This window comes from Procambarus clarkii, chromosome 20 (genome assembly GCF_040958095.1).
Source record: "Procambarus clarkii isolate CNS0578487 chromosome 20, FALCON_Pclarkii_2.0, whole genome shotgun sequence".
Lineage (NCBI taxonomy): Eukaryota > Metazoa > Arthropoda > Malacostraca > Decapoda > Cambaridae > Procambarus > Procambarus clarkii.
The window spans coordinates 45,673,947-45,691,599 of record NC_091169.1 but is presented as its reverse complement, the minus strand read 5'-3'; the positions used below and the strand labels follow the sequence as shown (position 1 = coordinate 45,691,599).

At 51.3% G+C, this 17,653-nt stretch overlaps 1 protein-coding gene across 1 annotated transcript in view; it reads right to left on the bottom strand.

Annotated features, from left to right (window-relative positions):
• The window catches only part of Dhpr (dihydropteridine reductase), a 56,548-nt gene that overhangs the window by 14,749 nt on the left and 24,146 nt on the right, over window positions 1–17,653 (bottom strand). The window contains exon 3 of the mRNA XM_069327913.1: window positions 5,063–5,149. Within this exon, the coding sequence (XP_069184014.1) occupies window positions 5,063–5,149 (87 nt within the window). The remainder of the gene's footprint in view (window positions 1–5,062; window positions 5,150–17,653) is intronic.

Sequence of the window (17,653 nt, the reverse complement as noted above, 5' to 3'; positions counted from 1 at the left end):
TGTTGGACCTGGTGTAGTAGCTTGTTTTAGTCGGGAAGAGTTACCACCTGAGGATAATTGTAGTGAGAGACATGATGTTAATATCCCACTTCTCAGTTCCAGTTCCAATGGCAGGGAGATGCTATGTCATTTACAGGAGGAACAACGTGATGAGTTCCAGGTTCTGCTGGACAACCATACATCTCTGTTTGGGGAGGTTCCTACCCAGACCCACCTCATCACACACGACATTCAGCTCCTGGACAGCACCCCCATTCGACAACATCCGTACCGAGTGAATCCCGAAAAGAGGAAAATTATGCAAGCAGAAGTGGAATATCTGCTCCAGCATGATTTCATTCGGCCAAGTCAAAGTACTTGGAGCTCTCCGTGTTTGTTAGTGCCAAAACCAGATGGAACCTGGAGATTGTGCGTGGATTATAGGAAACTGAACAAGAACACTACAGTGGACGTTTTTCCTTTACCCTTGTTGGAAGAATGTATAGAGTCCATAGGTCATGCCGAATATGTAAGTAAGCTTGATTTGTCAAAAGGGTATTATCAAATTCCATTAACAGAGTATGCTAGAGAGGTTACTGCTTTTGTTACACCTGATGGTGCGTATGAATTTAATGTCATGCCATTCGGTTTGAGAAATGCACCTGCTACTTTTCAAAGATTCATGAATTTCTTACTCAAGGATGTGCCAGATTGTAGGGCCTACCTTGATGACATTGTTTTGTACAGTAAGAATTGGGCCGATCATCTCTTAGGCCTTAAGAACTTGTTTACAGTGTTGAAAAACGCAAAGTTAACCATAAACATGAATAAGTGTAGTTGGGCAAAAGGTACGATAACTTATCTTGGACACGAGGTAGGACAAGGTAAGATTATCCCCTTACAAGATAAGATTCAAGCCATTGTGGACTACCCAGTGTTAACCAATAAGAAAGGAGTCCAACGGTTTATTGGTATGTGTGCATACTATAGGCGTTATTGTAGAAATTTTTCAACAGTAGCTGCTCCTTTGACAAACTTGTTACGCAAGCAAGTAAAGTTTCAGTGGACACAAGATTGTCAGAATGCTTTTCAGAACCTAAAGGGCATATTGTCCACCTCACCTATTCTTGCTAGTCCCCAATTTGATAAACCATTTATATTACACATTGATGCGTCAGATGTTGGAATAGGTGCTGTGCTTATTCAAGTTGGTTTAGACCAGATTGAGCATCCTGTGTATTATTATTCTAGAAAATTTAATGCAGCTCAGAGAAATTATTCCGTGGTAGAAAAGGAGGCGTTGGGTCTTATATTGTCAATCAAGAAGTTTGAGATTTACTTATCAGGAAATAAAGTGTTAGTATTTACAGACCACAACCCCCTTATCTTTATAAATATGATGAAAGTCAAGAACCAACAAATTCTGCGCTGGTCATTGTTTTTGCAGGAATTTAATGTAGAAATCAAACATATTCCAGGCAGGCAAAATGTTATTGCTGATGCTTTGTCAAGAAGTTTTGATGTACCATAAATGAAATGTTTCTTTTTACTTAACATTTTTACTTCTGAAAAAATGCCATTGATCTTCAATCCATTGCATTTTTTTTCTTGGAGGTGGAAGTGTTACGTACCCTTATAAGATACGTAAGTAAATATATTAATATGTACATTTATAATTGTGTATAAATTACAAGCATGTATATTGTTATACTTATATGTTCTATGAAAATGCACATTCATGTTACAGTGTTGGCGTTAGGCCCAACGTATCGTGGGAATGATTGTTTTATTTCTTTGTGTGATCAGTTTTCCCACGGGAACTAATGATTTATATGTGATCATAAGTGGGTAACAGAGGTGAATAATAATTGAGTGAACTGTATCTGGCAAATTGTCGTGGGATCGTCTGTTGCTGGGGTGCATGCCATTATTCTCTTCTGTATGCATATTTTAATTACTATGTAAAGAAACACTTACTTTATTTGTGTATATCAATATGTATTAATTATTCATTAAGTTAGTTTAAGATTACTCTTGTCACAATGTATTGCTCCATTGTTGAAATAATAAATATTGTAACTTTGGCAATTTATTCGCGGGGCAAGGCAATCTGTTTTGACTCTCGCGTTTTGTTATTCAGTAGCTGAACGGGAACCAGGGAGATAACATCTAGTTGGAGTTAAGTTATATATTTTGTTCTGTCATAGCCATACATATAATATTTTAATTTAATGTCTGGAAGTTACAGTGATATTTTTAATGTGATATATTGTGACCATATAATCATCTGTTTGCTATTGAGATTTATTTAATATATATATGATAAGATTGTTTTATCTATTCTTCAGTCCTAAAGAAGATTTATTATTGTGCTCATTACTTATCAAGGGGTTATACTGGTGATTCGCTATTGAGAACAGCAGTTGTGTCGTATCCCTAGACGTAATTAAAGTTTGGCTGCTGTAGAGTCACGAGCCTTAACGTACGATAGGTAACAGACACCACGCACCCCCCAAGGAGGCGAGACAACCGGCAGCAAACGCCAACCCAAGGCGCCACAGCCCCGAAAAGTCCCAGGAACAACACAACACGAGAAGAACGAGCAGCAAGGCCCCTGCACGAACACCAAAAATCCATGCCCGAAAGACCGCAAGGCCACGACGCCCAGACAGCAGCGAGAGCAGCGAAGCCACGAACGCCACAGGCATGAGGGAATAACACAGGCAGCTTAGCCGCAAGAACACGGCTGACCACCCGGGACACTATCACCCGTGAACCGGGAAGAACAGTAAGTAAGCACCCACACACACAATGGGCACACGGGACGTGGGTCTATTACTACTACGTAAGTATACGACGTAAGTATATTACTACTTAATATAGTTGCTACAAGAAGCTGGGTCCATCAACATAAAGCGGTCCAAATTCCACATGTGGTACCGAAGCAAAACCAATGCGAGCCACCGAAGAGGAAATGAGGGAAGACAACCTCTGGAAATCTGACTCTTTTGAGGCACCAAACCCAAAGGAAAGCAACCAAATGATCATACCGTTTCATAATATTAAGTTATAAGAAGTTATCATCCCTAAAGCAAAAGATCCTCTTGAGAGGGGAACCAAGGTCCTGGAAGGATTCAAGGACACCCATGGACACTCCTCGGGCTCCACCCTCAGCCCAGCCCCAGAAGTATGCCATGAAGACTCCAGGGCAGAGCCGTAGTCCTCTCTCGATAACTGGCACAGAAACGTGTCCTTCCAAGAAGAAGGCTCAGAGTGAGGAGGCAGTTTTGAAGATAATTGCCCAGAAACCCCTGGCAGGAACAGAAGGCTCAACTGCCTTCACTATTGATGTCAATGGGGGCTACCTCCAGAGAAGGTCGAGCATAACTCCTAGCTAAATACAGCCCCAACTCTGAAACCTTTGGATGTTTCAGAGCCGGAACCTTGGGAAAAGAGGAGGGTGGGGGTCATGAAATAGGGGAAGGCAGCAGAGGCACAGACTTATCCAAGTGGAGGACACCAACACCTCCAATTCTGGGTCCCAAAACACCATAGGGCCAACTCTGGGGCATCCAACCCATCACAATTCCATGAACGCCTAACCTTAGAAAACCTACCTTGCAAAGCCGCAGCTACCTGAAAAGCTTCTACATTGAAAGCTGAATCAGTCAAAGCAGAGAGAGATCCAAAAGGAACAAGCCACACAGGGTCCAACATTGACCTAACAGGCAGCATGAGTGAAGCAGAAAGAATGATCATCTGGTAGCAAAGATGATAAGCAACCTTTAAACTCCCACATGGCAAGTGCAAGCTCGACGGGCTGAACCAACCATGCCAAAGACTCAAGGGGATTACCAAGACCTGAAGGCAAATAACCAAGCAGTGCCCCCAAGCACAGAGGCCACTCGCAAAAAGACAGATGCCAAGCACAGCAAAAACAGCTAAGTTCCAATTGCCCCCCCCCCATGGTGTCTTATAAATAAACAAGACCTACGAGCCCCACAAGCCATCAGGAGGCCTGGTCAGACACTGGGCTGCAGGGACCTTGAACCCGGTAACCACCGCAAGGTAACTAGCACACCCAACAGAACACCCCCAGCTTAGGGACCCAAACATTGAAGTAAAACATTTTTTTGAATATCACCTAATAAGAGGCTATCCACCTCAGTGGTCTGACCTCTCAGGGGCAAACTCCTGAACACACCAGAAGGGATATATGTCAATGCAGGGACAGGGCTAGTGGGAATCCTGTGAAAAAAAAGTGCATGCAGCCTAAAGCACAACACGCTGGAAAGAAAACTCGCACATGAAGGCAAATACTAAAATATTGAACAGTGCCCCCACAGGAACAATTCAAGGATGGTTGGCACCTCGCTTGAAGCAAAGGGGCTTGCCACATCTGAAAGACCAGAACACTACTGTCCATGTGGACATCAGTGAAAAAACTGACCAAGGAAGATGGCTATATGTTGAAACCGGGCCGCCTGTTGTTGGTATTTGGTACTATGAGTTTTGCGCTAATTTTTAATGTTGCTTTTGTTCTGTGCGAATTGTTTGTGGAGTTGTTTAGCAGCTTGAATGCTACTGTCTTTGTGAACCTACCAGTTGTCCAAGCTTTGCCGACATTCTAGATGCTTTCCCAGTGGGGCAGTGGTTTGTCCCTTGCTTTCTGTGCCTCTGTGAGAGGGGCCACAATTTGACTTGGGTCCTTGGCAAGCCAAAGAGATACTCCCATATCTGACGTGACCCATTTACATGGAGCAATTTCAGCAAGACAGCTTCAGGGAGCCACCACGGGTTTCCCCAAAACAAGCAACAACATGGTTTGTGCTTCAAATGATGATACAAGATGTACAAACCACCATGGTATTGAATGTTGACCAAACCACACACTAAAAAGTTAAGGGACAACGACGTTTTGCGTCGTCATTCACAATCGACTTGAGAATGGTCCAGGACAGACCGAAATGTTGTCGTCTTCACTTTCTAGTGTGTGGTTTGGTCAACATATTTTAGCCACATTATTGTGACTCCTCGTCTGCACATGGTATTGAATATTTGAATAAGATTAATCGTTACTTACCCTTACTGCTAGCATTGCCACCAGCCCAACCACCAGCAACATTGATGATAGCATCTACCTTGCTTTCACCTAATGCAGCCTCCAATCCTGCAAATAGTTTATAAGACTAAAATTGCATCTTTTGAAACGAAACACTAAACCAGGTTATAATACTGAAATGGGCAATATATTGTTCCAGAGTTCAAATCTTCACTGAACTAGAGGCATTATTTTTTTTTTATTTAGCTTAAGTTAATTTTTACTATGTAACAGAATCCCAACTAGTTTCTTATTTAGTACAGTTGTATATACAAAACTTATCTAGTTTAAAAATCTAGCAATTGGAATATTTTTGCCTGCAATATTGGCTCATCATTACAGCCTTTGAAATATTGATTAAAAAGTTTAAAATACAAATCCATCTTGCATAATACCTTAATAAATTATCAGAGTTGCAAAAAACCAGCGTTGAATGTAATGAAACGCCATTTTCTGGGTGAGCCCCGGAGGCTCCCTGGAGCTTATCGGGCTAATGTATGTTATGTTAGACCGGGACATTAGCTAAGGAGTTCAGACCTACCAGGGACCAGCGCCAGAACCTGGCCCCTTCAGAGAGGTTTCAGGGAGCAATGGCCCTGGAAAACCCCATATGGTTGGGGGTTTTCCTTATCTGCCATCGACCGGGGTTAGGCACCCAGAAAGGTAGGCGTAACAAAACAAACCCCACATGGTAAGAAACTACAACAAAAACCGAACAGAGAGGTAGAAAACTCCCTACAATCCCAAGGAAACTAGCAAACAAGCAAACATCACACTTTACTGCCGCGCCGATCGTCCGCGCAGCCCTCCCCACCCCGGGAGGGGGAGGGGGAAGCCCCGGACCTACCGCGCCGGCTGCCAAGCTCCAGTTCGGAAGCTAAGCTTCAACCAACGCGAAAAAACCGCCGACCGGTGGGAGGGAGGGTTTCCAGGGAGCCTCCGGGGCTCACCCAGAAAATGGCGTTTCATTACATTCAACGCTGGTTTTCTGTGGGGAGCCCCTACGGCTCCCTGGAGCTTCATACCCAAAGGGAAGGAAAAGAAAGGGCTAACCCGGGAGGCGGCCGCCACAAACTCTGCAACGCAAAGCCAAGACAACCGGTCGCAAACCTGCGACCCAAGGCAACAAGAACGCCCAAGAACAGACGCACATATGGATGGGCGGCCAAAAACCTGTGCGACCCACAAATCCCTGCGCCCGAAATGAGCCCGAGACGTCACCAACACAGCAGCAAAAGCTGCAAACGTCTGAACAGCACGGGCGCAAAGACAGACTGCAGGCTGGAAGAAGGAATACACTGCGGACGACCTGGGAGACCCGAGCCCTGAAAACAGGGAACGAAGGAACCGGATCAACCACAGCGCATCCCCAGGCACGGTACGCCGGCAACAGCAAAAAGCACAACCGGACAACACAGGACGCACCCCCCGGCCAAACCAAACAAGTACCAATACCCCAAGAACCCCTCCGGAAAGCAGCCGTCTCGACCGTCGCCAGGACAGAGAAAGGCTGCACACCAATAAAGCTACCACCAGTACCAAAGAGGAGGAAACTGAAACCGAAGGGGCTACCACAAACTGAGGGGAAGATAAGAAGGCACCCTGAACAAGGACCAGGATGGCTCAGGCGACTCATGAGCAGGCCGGAGGGGAAACAAAACTCGAGAAAACGTAATAAACGTCATACTGTCTCCAAGACGAAGCTCGCAGGTGGGACACCGTCAACAAAGCCACCTGAACACCATAGAGATGGTGATACCTGCGTCAAAATACCAGATGCGAAGAGCCAAGGAGAAGGCCGAACCAGTCACGGAACGGACCGATTCGGCCTGCTGAAAGAGGCGAAGCCTCAGGAAAAAACGCCCCGGGTACGGACACCCATCAAGCAGCGTCTGAAAAGAAGGCCGGGCCGGCCACCATGGAACCAGAAGGACTGTTCTCGTGGGAATGGGCTGCAACCGAGCCAGAACCCGAAGCAACAGCTGGACCGGGAGAAGAGGTACAGGTACCCCCCACCTCGACCAGGCCTGCCGAAAGCCTCCACCGTGAAGTCCTCGCAGGTGGGAAGGGCACCACAAAACGGGCGACGCCTAGACCACACCGACCCGAAGAAGTCCATGGCCAGGAGTCCATAAGCCCAACAGAGCCAACAAAACGAATTGGCGACGACTGGCCAACCCACGAAGAGGAATGAACCGAGACAGCTGTCCACCAGGACGCAGGACACACCCCGGACACGAACCACACGGTTAACCAAACCCCCAGTGGTTCCGGCAAGAACCACCAGAGAACAGTCCAAACAGAGCTGAATGGTAGAGTACCTAGTGACCCAAACCCTCCGAAGCGCAAACCAGACAGCCATGAACACCTGAAATGGGCTGTGAGCCCGACGGACAGACAGACTCCATCAACCACGGCCGACCTGGTGAGCACTGGTCACAAAGCCCCAGCCGAGAGACGACCCGTCCGTGAACACATCGAGCGAAGGCACGGGGAGGTGCCAAGGCACGGAACCCCGAAAACCCCAAAGAGGAAGCTGGTGACGCAGCACCAACACCAGATCCCCAGAGGAACTCAAGGAATGCAAGAGGCGGAAGGGGAGTCTCCGTAGGAACCAACCGACGCCGTAGCCAAACCCGACTCCGCGGGCAGACAAGCACGCCGAAGTGCAAACTCCCGCACAACCGCTGAGCAACCCGGGACCCCCTCCTGAACAGCCAAAGGCGGGACCACAGCCGCAGTAACACTTCTGGAGGGAAGACAATGAGGGGCCCAAGAGCCTGAAACAAGGCCCAGGTCCGAACCCGGGACGGAAACAGATGGAAAAACCTCCAGATCACCAGGAAACCAAACCCAGCGATCTGGAAAGAACCATCCCCTGGCGAGCAGACAAGCGGACTGACTGGGAGCCCACTCCAGCCAGTCGTCGAGGTAGGCCAGACACCGAATCTCAGACGCAGACAGGGCACTAAGATCCGGTAAAGATGCAAAGAGTATACAAAGTGCCCTTTACAAAATCGGGAAGGCAATAAAAACAGCAAACCTGAAGCCCCACCACCAAAGCATTATATGACAATCATATTAAGACATATTATGACATATGACAATCATTATATGACAATATGACAATTATAATCAAAGCAGTATATGACAGAGTGCTGGGAAGATGGGGACACCACGAGAGTAGCTCTCATCCTGTAACTACACTTAGGTAATTACACATAGGTAATTACCAACCGTGCTAGCCCCAGAAAAACTGGAGAGGAACGTGCCAAGAAGTGACCTGGAGGTCCAGGGCCACCATCCATGCACCCGGCCCTAACAGAATCCGAACAGGAGACAACAGTCCTCCGAGGAGGGCAGAGGATCCAGGGCGCAGACTGAAGTAGTCCAGAAGAACTGCAGACGGGAAAAGCTCATGACTGCAAAGAGCAGACGGGAAGCCCAGAAGGATGGGGCGGATCGACCACGCCCCACGCACCCACGAAGAGGAAATGACGAAGCGCAGGGAAAGAAGCCCACCCCGCCAGCTCTGAACCCCCACCCCCCAAGGGGGAGAAGCCGTCCTCCGACGCCAGCAGAGGCTGGAAGACAACCCAAAGCGCCCACCAACAGCGGGACCAAGCGAGAGGCAACAGAGCAAGCTGCTCCCCCAGCGCCCAGTCAACAGAGAAGGGAACAGAACCCCTTCCGAAAGAAAAAGTACACTACCGAAGTCATGAGGAGAGACCACGGGAATGAAACCACACTTCGCTGGAAGATGAAGTGAGGGGAGACCTAATCACCACATTCAAGATACCCAAGGGAATCGACAGGGTTGATAAGGACAGGCTATGTAACACAAGGGGCACACGCACTAGGGGACACAGGTGGAAACTGAGTACCCAAAAGAGCCACAGATAGATTTTTTTTTTTTTTTTTTTTTTTTTTTTTTTTTAGTGTCAGAATGGGAACGGGAAAGCACTAGGAAGTAATGTGGCGACTCCTCACACAAGTAACGAGGCTGACCCCCATACAATGTCACATGTAGACATGACAGAGCCCAAGAGGCACAGGAACCTATACACCTGTTGATGGACGGTTGAGAGGCAGGACCAAGGAGCCAGAGCTCAACCCCCACAAGCACAACTAGGTGAGGACATATATTGGAAAAGCACAAGCCGCCGACTAGTGGCAGAGAGCACTATGCCGGCCAGGCAAAGAAGGCACAAAACTGCATCAAAAGGCCCACCTCGACAGCAAAACCACAAAGTCCCAGCACAACCACAACATGTGCCAAGACCCAAAAAGCTCAGTCTGCAAGCCAGGAAGACCCCGGAACCCCAAAAGGCAGAACCGGGTCACACGAGGAAACAAAGTCCCCTGAACCCACAAAAGGGGGCCCAAGAGGAAGAAACCTCCAGAACGAAACCAAGGAACTCAAAGGAACCCAGAATCGAACCAGGGGGAGCCCAAACCACAACATTTGCCGGCGGAGAACACCACTGAAAGGCAAAGCACAGCCCCCAGCAGAACGCCCTGGGAAAACGGTCCCAACAGACCGAAAACCGAGGGGCAAGGTGTGGGAGCAAGCATACCAGCCAGGGGCACTGAGCCTAAACCCATAGGCTCAGATCCAAAATCAACACCCAAACGTTCCCAGAGGAACAGGCAACGGCAAGAAAACACCAGAAAAACAAAGAAACGACAACAGGAGAACAAAAACCCTGAATTTTTTTTTTTTAAACTCACCAGAGACGCTCGCTCGCACACCCAGACGCATGTAAACAAACCGCAACACCGCCCTGGTGGCCACGCCGTGAAACCGGCAGACGAAAATGGCCGCCAGCAGGGGCTGTGACCGACGCTAAATACACAAAAACACGCCAGCAAATGTGGGAAGCTAGCAGACTGGAAGGGCGAAAAACGCCGCCCAATAGCAGAAAAACCCCGGAAGGGGCAAAACCGCCCCAGAACTGCTAGCAGGCAACCCCCACAGCCCCGGGAACCAACAACAGAGGCCCCGGGGCAGAGCCGTCCTCCAAGCCCTCCGCCCTTAAAGAAAAGTAAGAGTCCATGGGAAAGGTAACAAGAAAGGGCCGCTGGTAAGACCCAGAAGCCTTGGCAGGAGGCACAGGCTCAAACCTCCGTCCCCAACCCGAACGGGGCAGCCCCCGAAAACCGCCCGAGTCTCTGCTGCAACTAAACCCCGCCCCGACCCCGAAACCCGCAGACGGTCCGGAGCCGGGAACATGGAGAGAAAGGGGCGAGCAGCACCTAACCAAACGGGGCGGCCATGGGGCATTCGAGTGGGAAACCAACCTAGCATGTGGCAGCAACCTACCCTAGCTGCCAACATGGATGCCGCCTGTACTCTGAACAGTAATAACATCAGGAGAGTACTGGAGAACAAGCAGAGAATCACTCGCAAGACTCCGGGTCAAGGTGTCAGTGACCCAACAGGCAGCACGACGGAGGTAAAAATGGCGACTGTCACCCGGAGACAAGGGAACAGCAACCAACGATCCCGTACAAGACGGGTTGGAACCCGGAAGACACATTCAATGGTCCCCCGAGCCCAGACAGGGGTTTCCAGGGCCCGTAGGGTAACAACTACGGGAAGCCCGGGCAAGGTGTTGCTAACCGGTTAAGAAACCCAAACATAACAAGAGGGTAGATTATAGCACTGAAAACCCCTGAGACGTGTACAATCACGGGGGCCTAGCAGAAGGCTGCCAAACACTACCAGTGGAACTATAACCACCCTAGGCAGACCCCCACCAGGCATGAAAAATTAAAAACCAAAAGAAAAACCCCGCAAAAGTACACCGTCACCAGAGGCAACAGAAACCGGCCGCCGCTTAGGTGGCAGGCTGCGCAACACCTTGACGCCCTAACCAGCACAATACCAATCCCTACCCAGGGCCAAACAAGGGCCACAAGCCCCAGCTGGCCCCAAGGGCGAGGCAAATGCCGAGCAGCAAGAACCTCTACGGGAATGGTTCCCGAACGCCCCAGGGAAGATAACCCTGTTACGCAAGGGCAGTACTCACAGGGCGCTTAGGGAAGTCAGCCACTAAGCACATGCAGCCCCGGCACTGATGAAGTACTCCTGGCCACCGCACAACACAACACACGGCAGTGAACGCCACACAAGGCAAACACCGCCTAGGAAACTGAGGCCAGAGAAGCGTCAATCCCGGTTGACATTAGCGAACGAACTGGAGCTTGGCAGCCGGCGCGGTAGGTCCGGGGCTTCCCCCTCCCCCTCCCGGGGTGGGGAGGGCTGCGCGGACGATCGGCGCGGCAGTAAAGTGTGATGTTTGCTTGTTTGCTAGTTTCCTTGGGATTGTAGGGAGTTTTCTACCTCTCTGTTCGGTTTTTGTTGTAGTTTCTTACCATGTGGGGTTTGTTTTGTTACGCCTACCTTTCTGGGTGCCTAACCCCGGTCGATGGCAGATAAGGAAAACCCCCAACCATATGGGGTTTTCCAGGGCCATTGCTCCCTGAAACCTCTCTGAAGGGGCCAGGTTCTGGCGCTGGTCCCTGGTAGGTCTGAACTCCTTAGCTAATGTCCCGGTCTAACATAACACACATTAGCCCGATAAGCTCCAGGGAGCCGTAGGGGCTCCCCACAGAAATCATACTGAAAACACTCTGAAACCAAATACATGAAAAGAAAGCTATGAGGATAGGTTAAGGGAACTCACCCTCACAATCTTAGAGAGAAGAAATATAGAGTGTAGGATCACTACATGCAAGATCGTGAGAGGAATGGACAAAGTGGACATCAACGGAAGCTGGACACAATGAAGGAAAATGACAGCGATTTTCGAAGAATAGGAAAGTACAGTATGTAAAAGGCAAGACTCACCCCTTAAGGGTGATATTGAGCGGAGTGAAGCAAATGACGCACTAAGGATAGCCAAGAAATTGCAAAATGATGAGGATGGGAAACAATGGTCATTAGGGTGAGACCTTTCTAAGGAAGACAGAGGTAATGAAACTGAACCTTGCTGAAGCAAAACACTTAAATGAAAATGAAAATAAAAATGACCGAAATTCTCTTTTCTACAAGGTGCTAGGGATCGGGAAGCTGACAAGACGGTACACGAAAGTCTGCTAATACAAGCAGTATTATTATCTGCTTGAAGTTTTTTAGTGTCTTCAGCCGAGGTAATTTTCATACTGATTTTTGTGTCATTTGCAAAGGATATGAAGATGTGACTTGTATTTGTGTCTATATCTGATATGAGAATAAGGAAAAGCAGTGGTGCAAGGACTGTACACTGAGGTACAGAATTTTTAACTACACTTGGACTATTTCATGTGATTGACTGTTACTCAGTTTTCTGTCGAACAGAGCATACAGAGTATCCAGTGTTTTACTTTACCGGTTATTCCCATTAACCTCATTTTGTTTGCTATCTTTCAAACTCATTGCACACAGTCCACCAGCAAGCAATACATGGACTAAAAAGGAGCTCGATGATAAAAGAGAGGGCCTAATAATTATCATGTGAGAAATTATTGTAAAAGCAGATAAATCACGATGGTTTATACTTGATGACTTTAATTTAAAATTGATAGACAGGGAAGACTACAAAGCAAGAACAGAATTTTTGGACTGGCTGATTTGAAAACCTCACATGGACAAGAGAAGGTGATGCTCCATCATTGCTGGATTTGGTATTTACCAGGAAATTTGACATTCAGTTCTTTCCTTCCTTGGTAAAGAGTGACCACGTCATGTTGGAAATTAGATATGCTATGCGACAATCTAGAAGAGAACTCATTAATTGGAATGGTTGACAAGTTTGATTTTAAGAGAAAACACTATGGGGAACTTACAAGGAAATAAATGTTTGCCAAAATCTGTGAACTATACGATGAAGGTATAAAAAATATATAATAATACAGATACAGAACTAAAAAACCAGCGTTGAATGTAATGAAACGCCATTTTCTGGGTGAGTCCCGGAGGCTCCCCGGAGCTATCCCAGGCTGATATGCTAATGTCAGACTTTGGCATCAGTCATGTGTATGGAGTTCTTAGGCCTACCAGAGACCACGGCCAGAACCGGGCCCCCTCAGAGAGGCAAGGGGAGCAATGGCCTATAGAAGCCCCCATGTAGTTGGAAGCATTCTATGTCTGCCATCGACCGGAACAGGCACCCAGAAAGGTAAGCACCCCAAAACAAACCCCTATTCTGGTTAAAATTGCTACCTAAAACCGAACTAGTGGATAGAACTCCCCAACCGAAAACAAGCAAACTAGTGTGACGTCATACACTGCCGCGCCGCTGTCTGCGCAGCTCCCCCCTCCCCGGGAGGGGGAAGGGGGAGCCCCAGACCCCCCGCGCCGGCTACCCACACCTCAGTTCTTGAGGCTGGATGTCAAAAACGCGAAAAACCGCCGACCGGGAGGGAGGGAGGGATGCCGGGGAGCCTCCGGGACTCGCCCAGAAAATGGCGTTTCATTACATTCAACGCTGGTTTTCTGGGGGGAGCCCCGTCGGCTCCCCGGAGCTAACTACCCACAGACAGAAAAAGAGGGACTTACCCGGGAGGCGGTCGTCGCTCACCCCTCAACTCGAAGCCGAGACAACTGGCTGCAACCGCCGACCCAAAGCAACACAGGCCCGACGAGGCCCAGGGACATTCACAAGGTAACGAGCAGCCAGGACCCTGTTCGACCGCCAAAATCCCCGCGCCCGAATATCAGACCAAGACATATTCCCAAAGACGGCAGCAAGAGCCGCGAACTTACGAACGTCATGGGCACGGGGATAGACCGCAGGCTGGCTGGACCTAATAACCCTGCGGACGACCTGAGAGACCCGAACCCGCGAACAGGGAAGAAGGGAAACCGGATCAACCCACAGCGCGTCCCCGGACACAGAAGCTGTGGCGCGCAAATAACGGCGAAGCGCCGCAACCGGACACAAAACATGATGCACCCCCGGCCTGACCAACCAAGCATCAACCACCCATGGACCCCTCCGGAACGCAGCAGTCTCATTCTTCGCCAGAAAAGAAGGAGACGGCTGCAAACAAACAAAACTATCACCACGACCAAAAGAGCAGAAACCCCTGCGCCGGAGGAGAGCATGAAGCTCCCCTACCCGACCCCCAGAGGCCAAAGCCAACAAGAAAAGTGCCTTGGAAAAACAATCCTGGACCGAAGGGGCCACAACGAAACGAGGAGATGAAAGGAAAGCGAGCACTCTGTCCAAAGACCAGGACTGCTCAGGCGACGCATGAGCAGGCCGGAGGTGAAACAATGCACGAGACAGCTTGCGAAACGGCGCAGACGTAACATCGATACCGAAAGCAAGCTGAAGCGGCTCCGCCAGCACCGCACGATACGAAGCGACAGTGTTAGGCATAAGATGACGGTCCTGAAACAACCACGAGAAGAAGGACAAGACCACCCGAACAGACAAGGAGCTAACACGACGAAGACGCAAAAAGAAACGGAAGGACCGCCAGGAAACTTCATACTGCCGCCGAGAAGAAGCCCTCAGGTGGGACACCAACAAGGAGGCCACCTGATCACCATAGAGATAATGATAGACTCGAGTCAAAAAAACCATACGCGAAGACTCGAGGAGAAGATCGAACCAGCTACGTGACGTACCGGCCCGATCTGCTGAAAGAGGCGGAGCCGCGGGAAAACCCTCGGGTTCGGACACCGAGCAACCAGCGCCTGAAACCAAGGCTGGGCCGGCCACCAAGGGGCCAGAAGGACAACTCTCCCCCGGTAAGTCTCTAAGCGAGTCAGGACCTGGAGCAACAGCCGAACCGGGGGAAAGAGGTACAGGAACCCCCACCTCGACCAGTCTAGCCGAAAGGCATCGACCCCGACGGCCTCGCAATCGGGGAAGGGCGCCGCATAAACGGGAAGACGCCGCGACCACGCTGACGCGAAGAGGTCCACTTCGGGGCGCCCGAACGTCTGGCAAAGCCAACGGAAGGACTCGTCGTCGACCATCCACTCCGTGGAGAGGGGAACGAAGCGAGACAGGGCGTCGGCCAAGACGTTGGACACGCCCCGTACGTGAACCGCCAGGAGAGCCAAACCCCGAGAACTCAGCAGACGAGTCACCCGAAGCGACCAACCCCAAAGAGACAAGGACCGCATCGAACCCCCGCGGTTCAGGCAATGAACCACCGGAGAGCAGTCCGAATGGAGCCGAATCGTCGATCCGCGGGCCACCCGAATCTTCCCCAGAGCAAACCACACTGCCGCGAACTCCCGCACCGTACTGTGAGCTCGACGGAAGGACGGATCCCAACGCCCCTGGCCGGCCTGGTGAGCACTGGTCACAAAACCCCAGCCGAGAGACGACGCATCCGTGCACACACCGAGCGAGGGCTCGGGTAGGCGCCAAGGCACTGAACCCCGAAAAACCCGAAGAGGAAGCCGGTGACGCAGCAACCGACGCAAGTCCCCCCGGGGGTCGAACTCTGCGATCGCGAGAGAGGCGGAAGGGGGAACCCCGAAGGAACCAGAACAGCCGTCGAAGCCAAACCCGACCCGGCGGGTAGACCACCATCGCGAAGTTCAGGCTCCCGCACAGCCCCTCGAGCAACCGCCGGGTGACCCGAGGGCCCTCCAGAAACAGACGAAGGCGGGACCGCAGCCGCAGGAGAGACTCCGGAGGGAGCGACAAGGAGGCGGTTCGAGAGTCCCACACGAGACCCAGCCAAGTCCGAACCTGAGAGGGAACCAGATGGGAATTCCTCCAGTTCACCAAGAACCCGAACCCGGCGAGCTGGGAAAGAACCAAATCCCTGGCTAGCAAGCAAGCTGACTGGCTGGGAGCCCAAACCAGCCAGTCGTCGAGGTAGGCCAACACCCGAACACCTAGGAGACGCAAGCGAGCCACCACAACCCGTGTAAGGCGTGTGAACACGCGAGGTGCCAGGTTCAACCCGAACGGGAGACAACGAAAGCGGTAACTCAGACGCCCCACTACAAAACCGAGCCAGTCCCTGAACCGCGGATGAATCGGGACATGCCAATAAGCGTCCCGGAGGTCCAGGGACACCATCCAAGCTCCCGGCTCCAAGAGGAGCCGAACCCGAGACAGTGTAGTCATCCGAAAGGAGGGGCAATGAACCCAGGGGTTCAGACGGGACAAGTCCAGAATGAACCGCAGGTCCGCGCAGTCCCGTTTCGGAACCGGAAACAGACGGGAAACCCATCTGAGGGACGTCGTCGTTTCGACGACGCCCAAGCGTACCCACTCCAAGACGACTCGACAGAGCGCAGGGGAAGAAGCCTGCCCTGCCAGCCCCGACCCCCCAAAGGGGAGAGGGGCCACCCAACGCCACCGCAGGCCGCGAGACACGACCCGAAAGGCCCACGAATCGTCGGACCAGGCGCGGGCGAACAGCGCAAGCCGCCCCCCCATCACCCCGTCAAGGGGGCAAACCGCGAAAGGGCCGGCGACCCTTACGAGACCCAGAACCCCGCACAGCGCGAACACCGCGCCGACCAGACGAGGGAGGGTCCGCAGCAGGAGCCAACCACAAACCTGACACCAGAGGCCTACCACGACGAGAGGAACCCCGAGCCCTGGCACGACCTTTCCGGGACCCCCGGAAAACCAACAAGTCCGACATCGGACGACAAGCCGCCGACGCAGCCTGAATAAACTGCGCCACGGCCGACTCCCCAAACAGGAGAGGAAAAAAAGGTGAAGAACGCCTAAGAGCCAGAGCCCAAGCAGATTCCACGGAGGAACCCAGCACCGCCTGCCGACACGCGAGACGGGAAGCATAGAACAGGGAAACCGCATCCCGCAAAATCGGCGTGAACAGCTTCAACAAGGCAGCCGACGAACGCGCAGCCGAGGACAAGGTGCCGGACCCCGGGACGGACCCAAGCGTCCCCACATCCTCCACGAGCCAATCCGAAGACAGCTCCAGGAGAGAAAAGAACCGCAAGGCCGAACACAAAAGGCCCCGGGCGCGCAAGTCCTCCGCCACGAGCGCCGCCGAAAGGGAGGGAACCTGCACATGGAGCTGAATAACGCCCTCATCGCGGGGAAGGGCAGGGGCAAACAAGCACTCATTCAGGTACTCAAGTTCACCCCCCAGGAAAACCTGAAGCACCGTGGAAGCTTCCCGCCACTCCAGCGTGCGGGAACGACAGAAGGAATGCCAGGAATCCAGACCAAACAAGGGGCAGTCTGCTAGCCAGGACGACTCCGGAACCTCGTAACGGAGCCAGAAAGGGAACGAAGTCCCAAACCTGAACGTGGACGGATCCATTTCCGAGGCATAATCCGGGTCACGCAGGAGGTAAGCTGCAAAGGCCGCTCGCACCACACCAGGTTGGATGCGATAAGCCGAAAACCTCCGGAAGGACGGAACCGACGTACCCGGGGGAACACGGAACCGAACCCGGGGAGGGGCAGACACCAAATCCAACTCGTACGCAGAGGGGGGAAAAGAAAACCCCACTCCTTGTAACAATAAGCCCCGCTCAGTGGGAAGAAAAACCCAGGCGGGGTCCAGCGGGGCCCAAGGCCCCCAAGTCAGCCCCTCCCCAGCCTCGAGGTCCGTCACCACAGGACCCGAGGC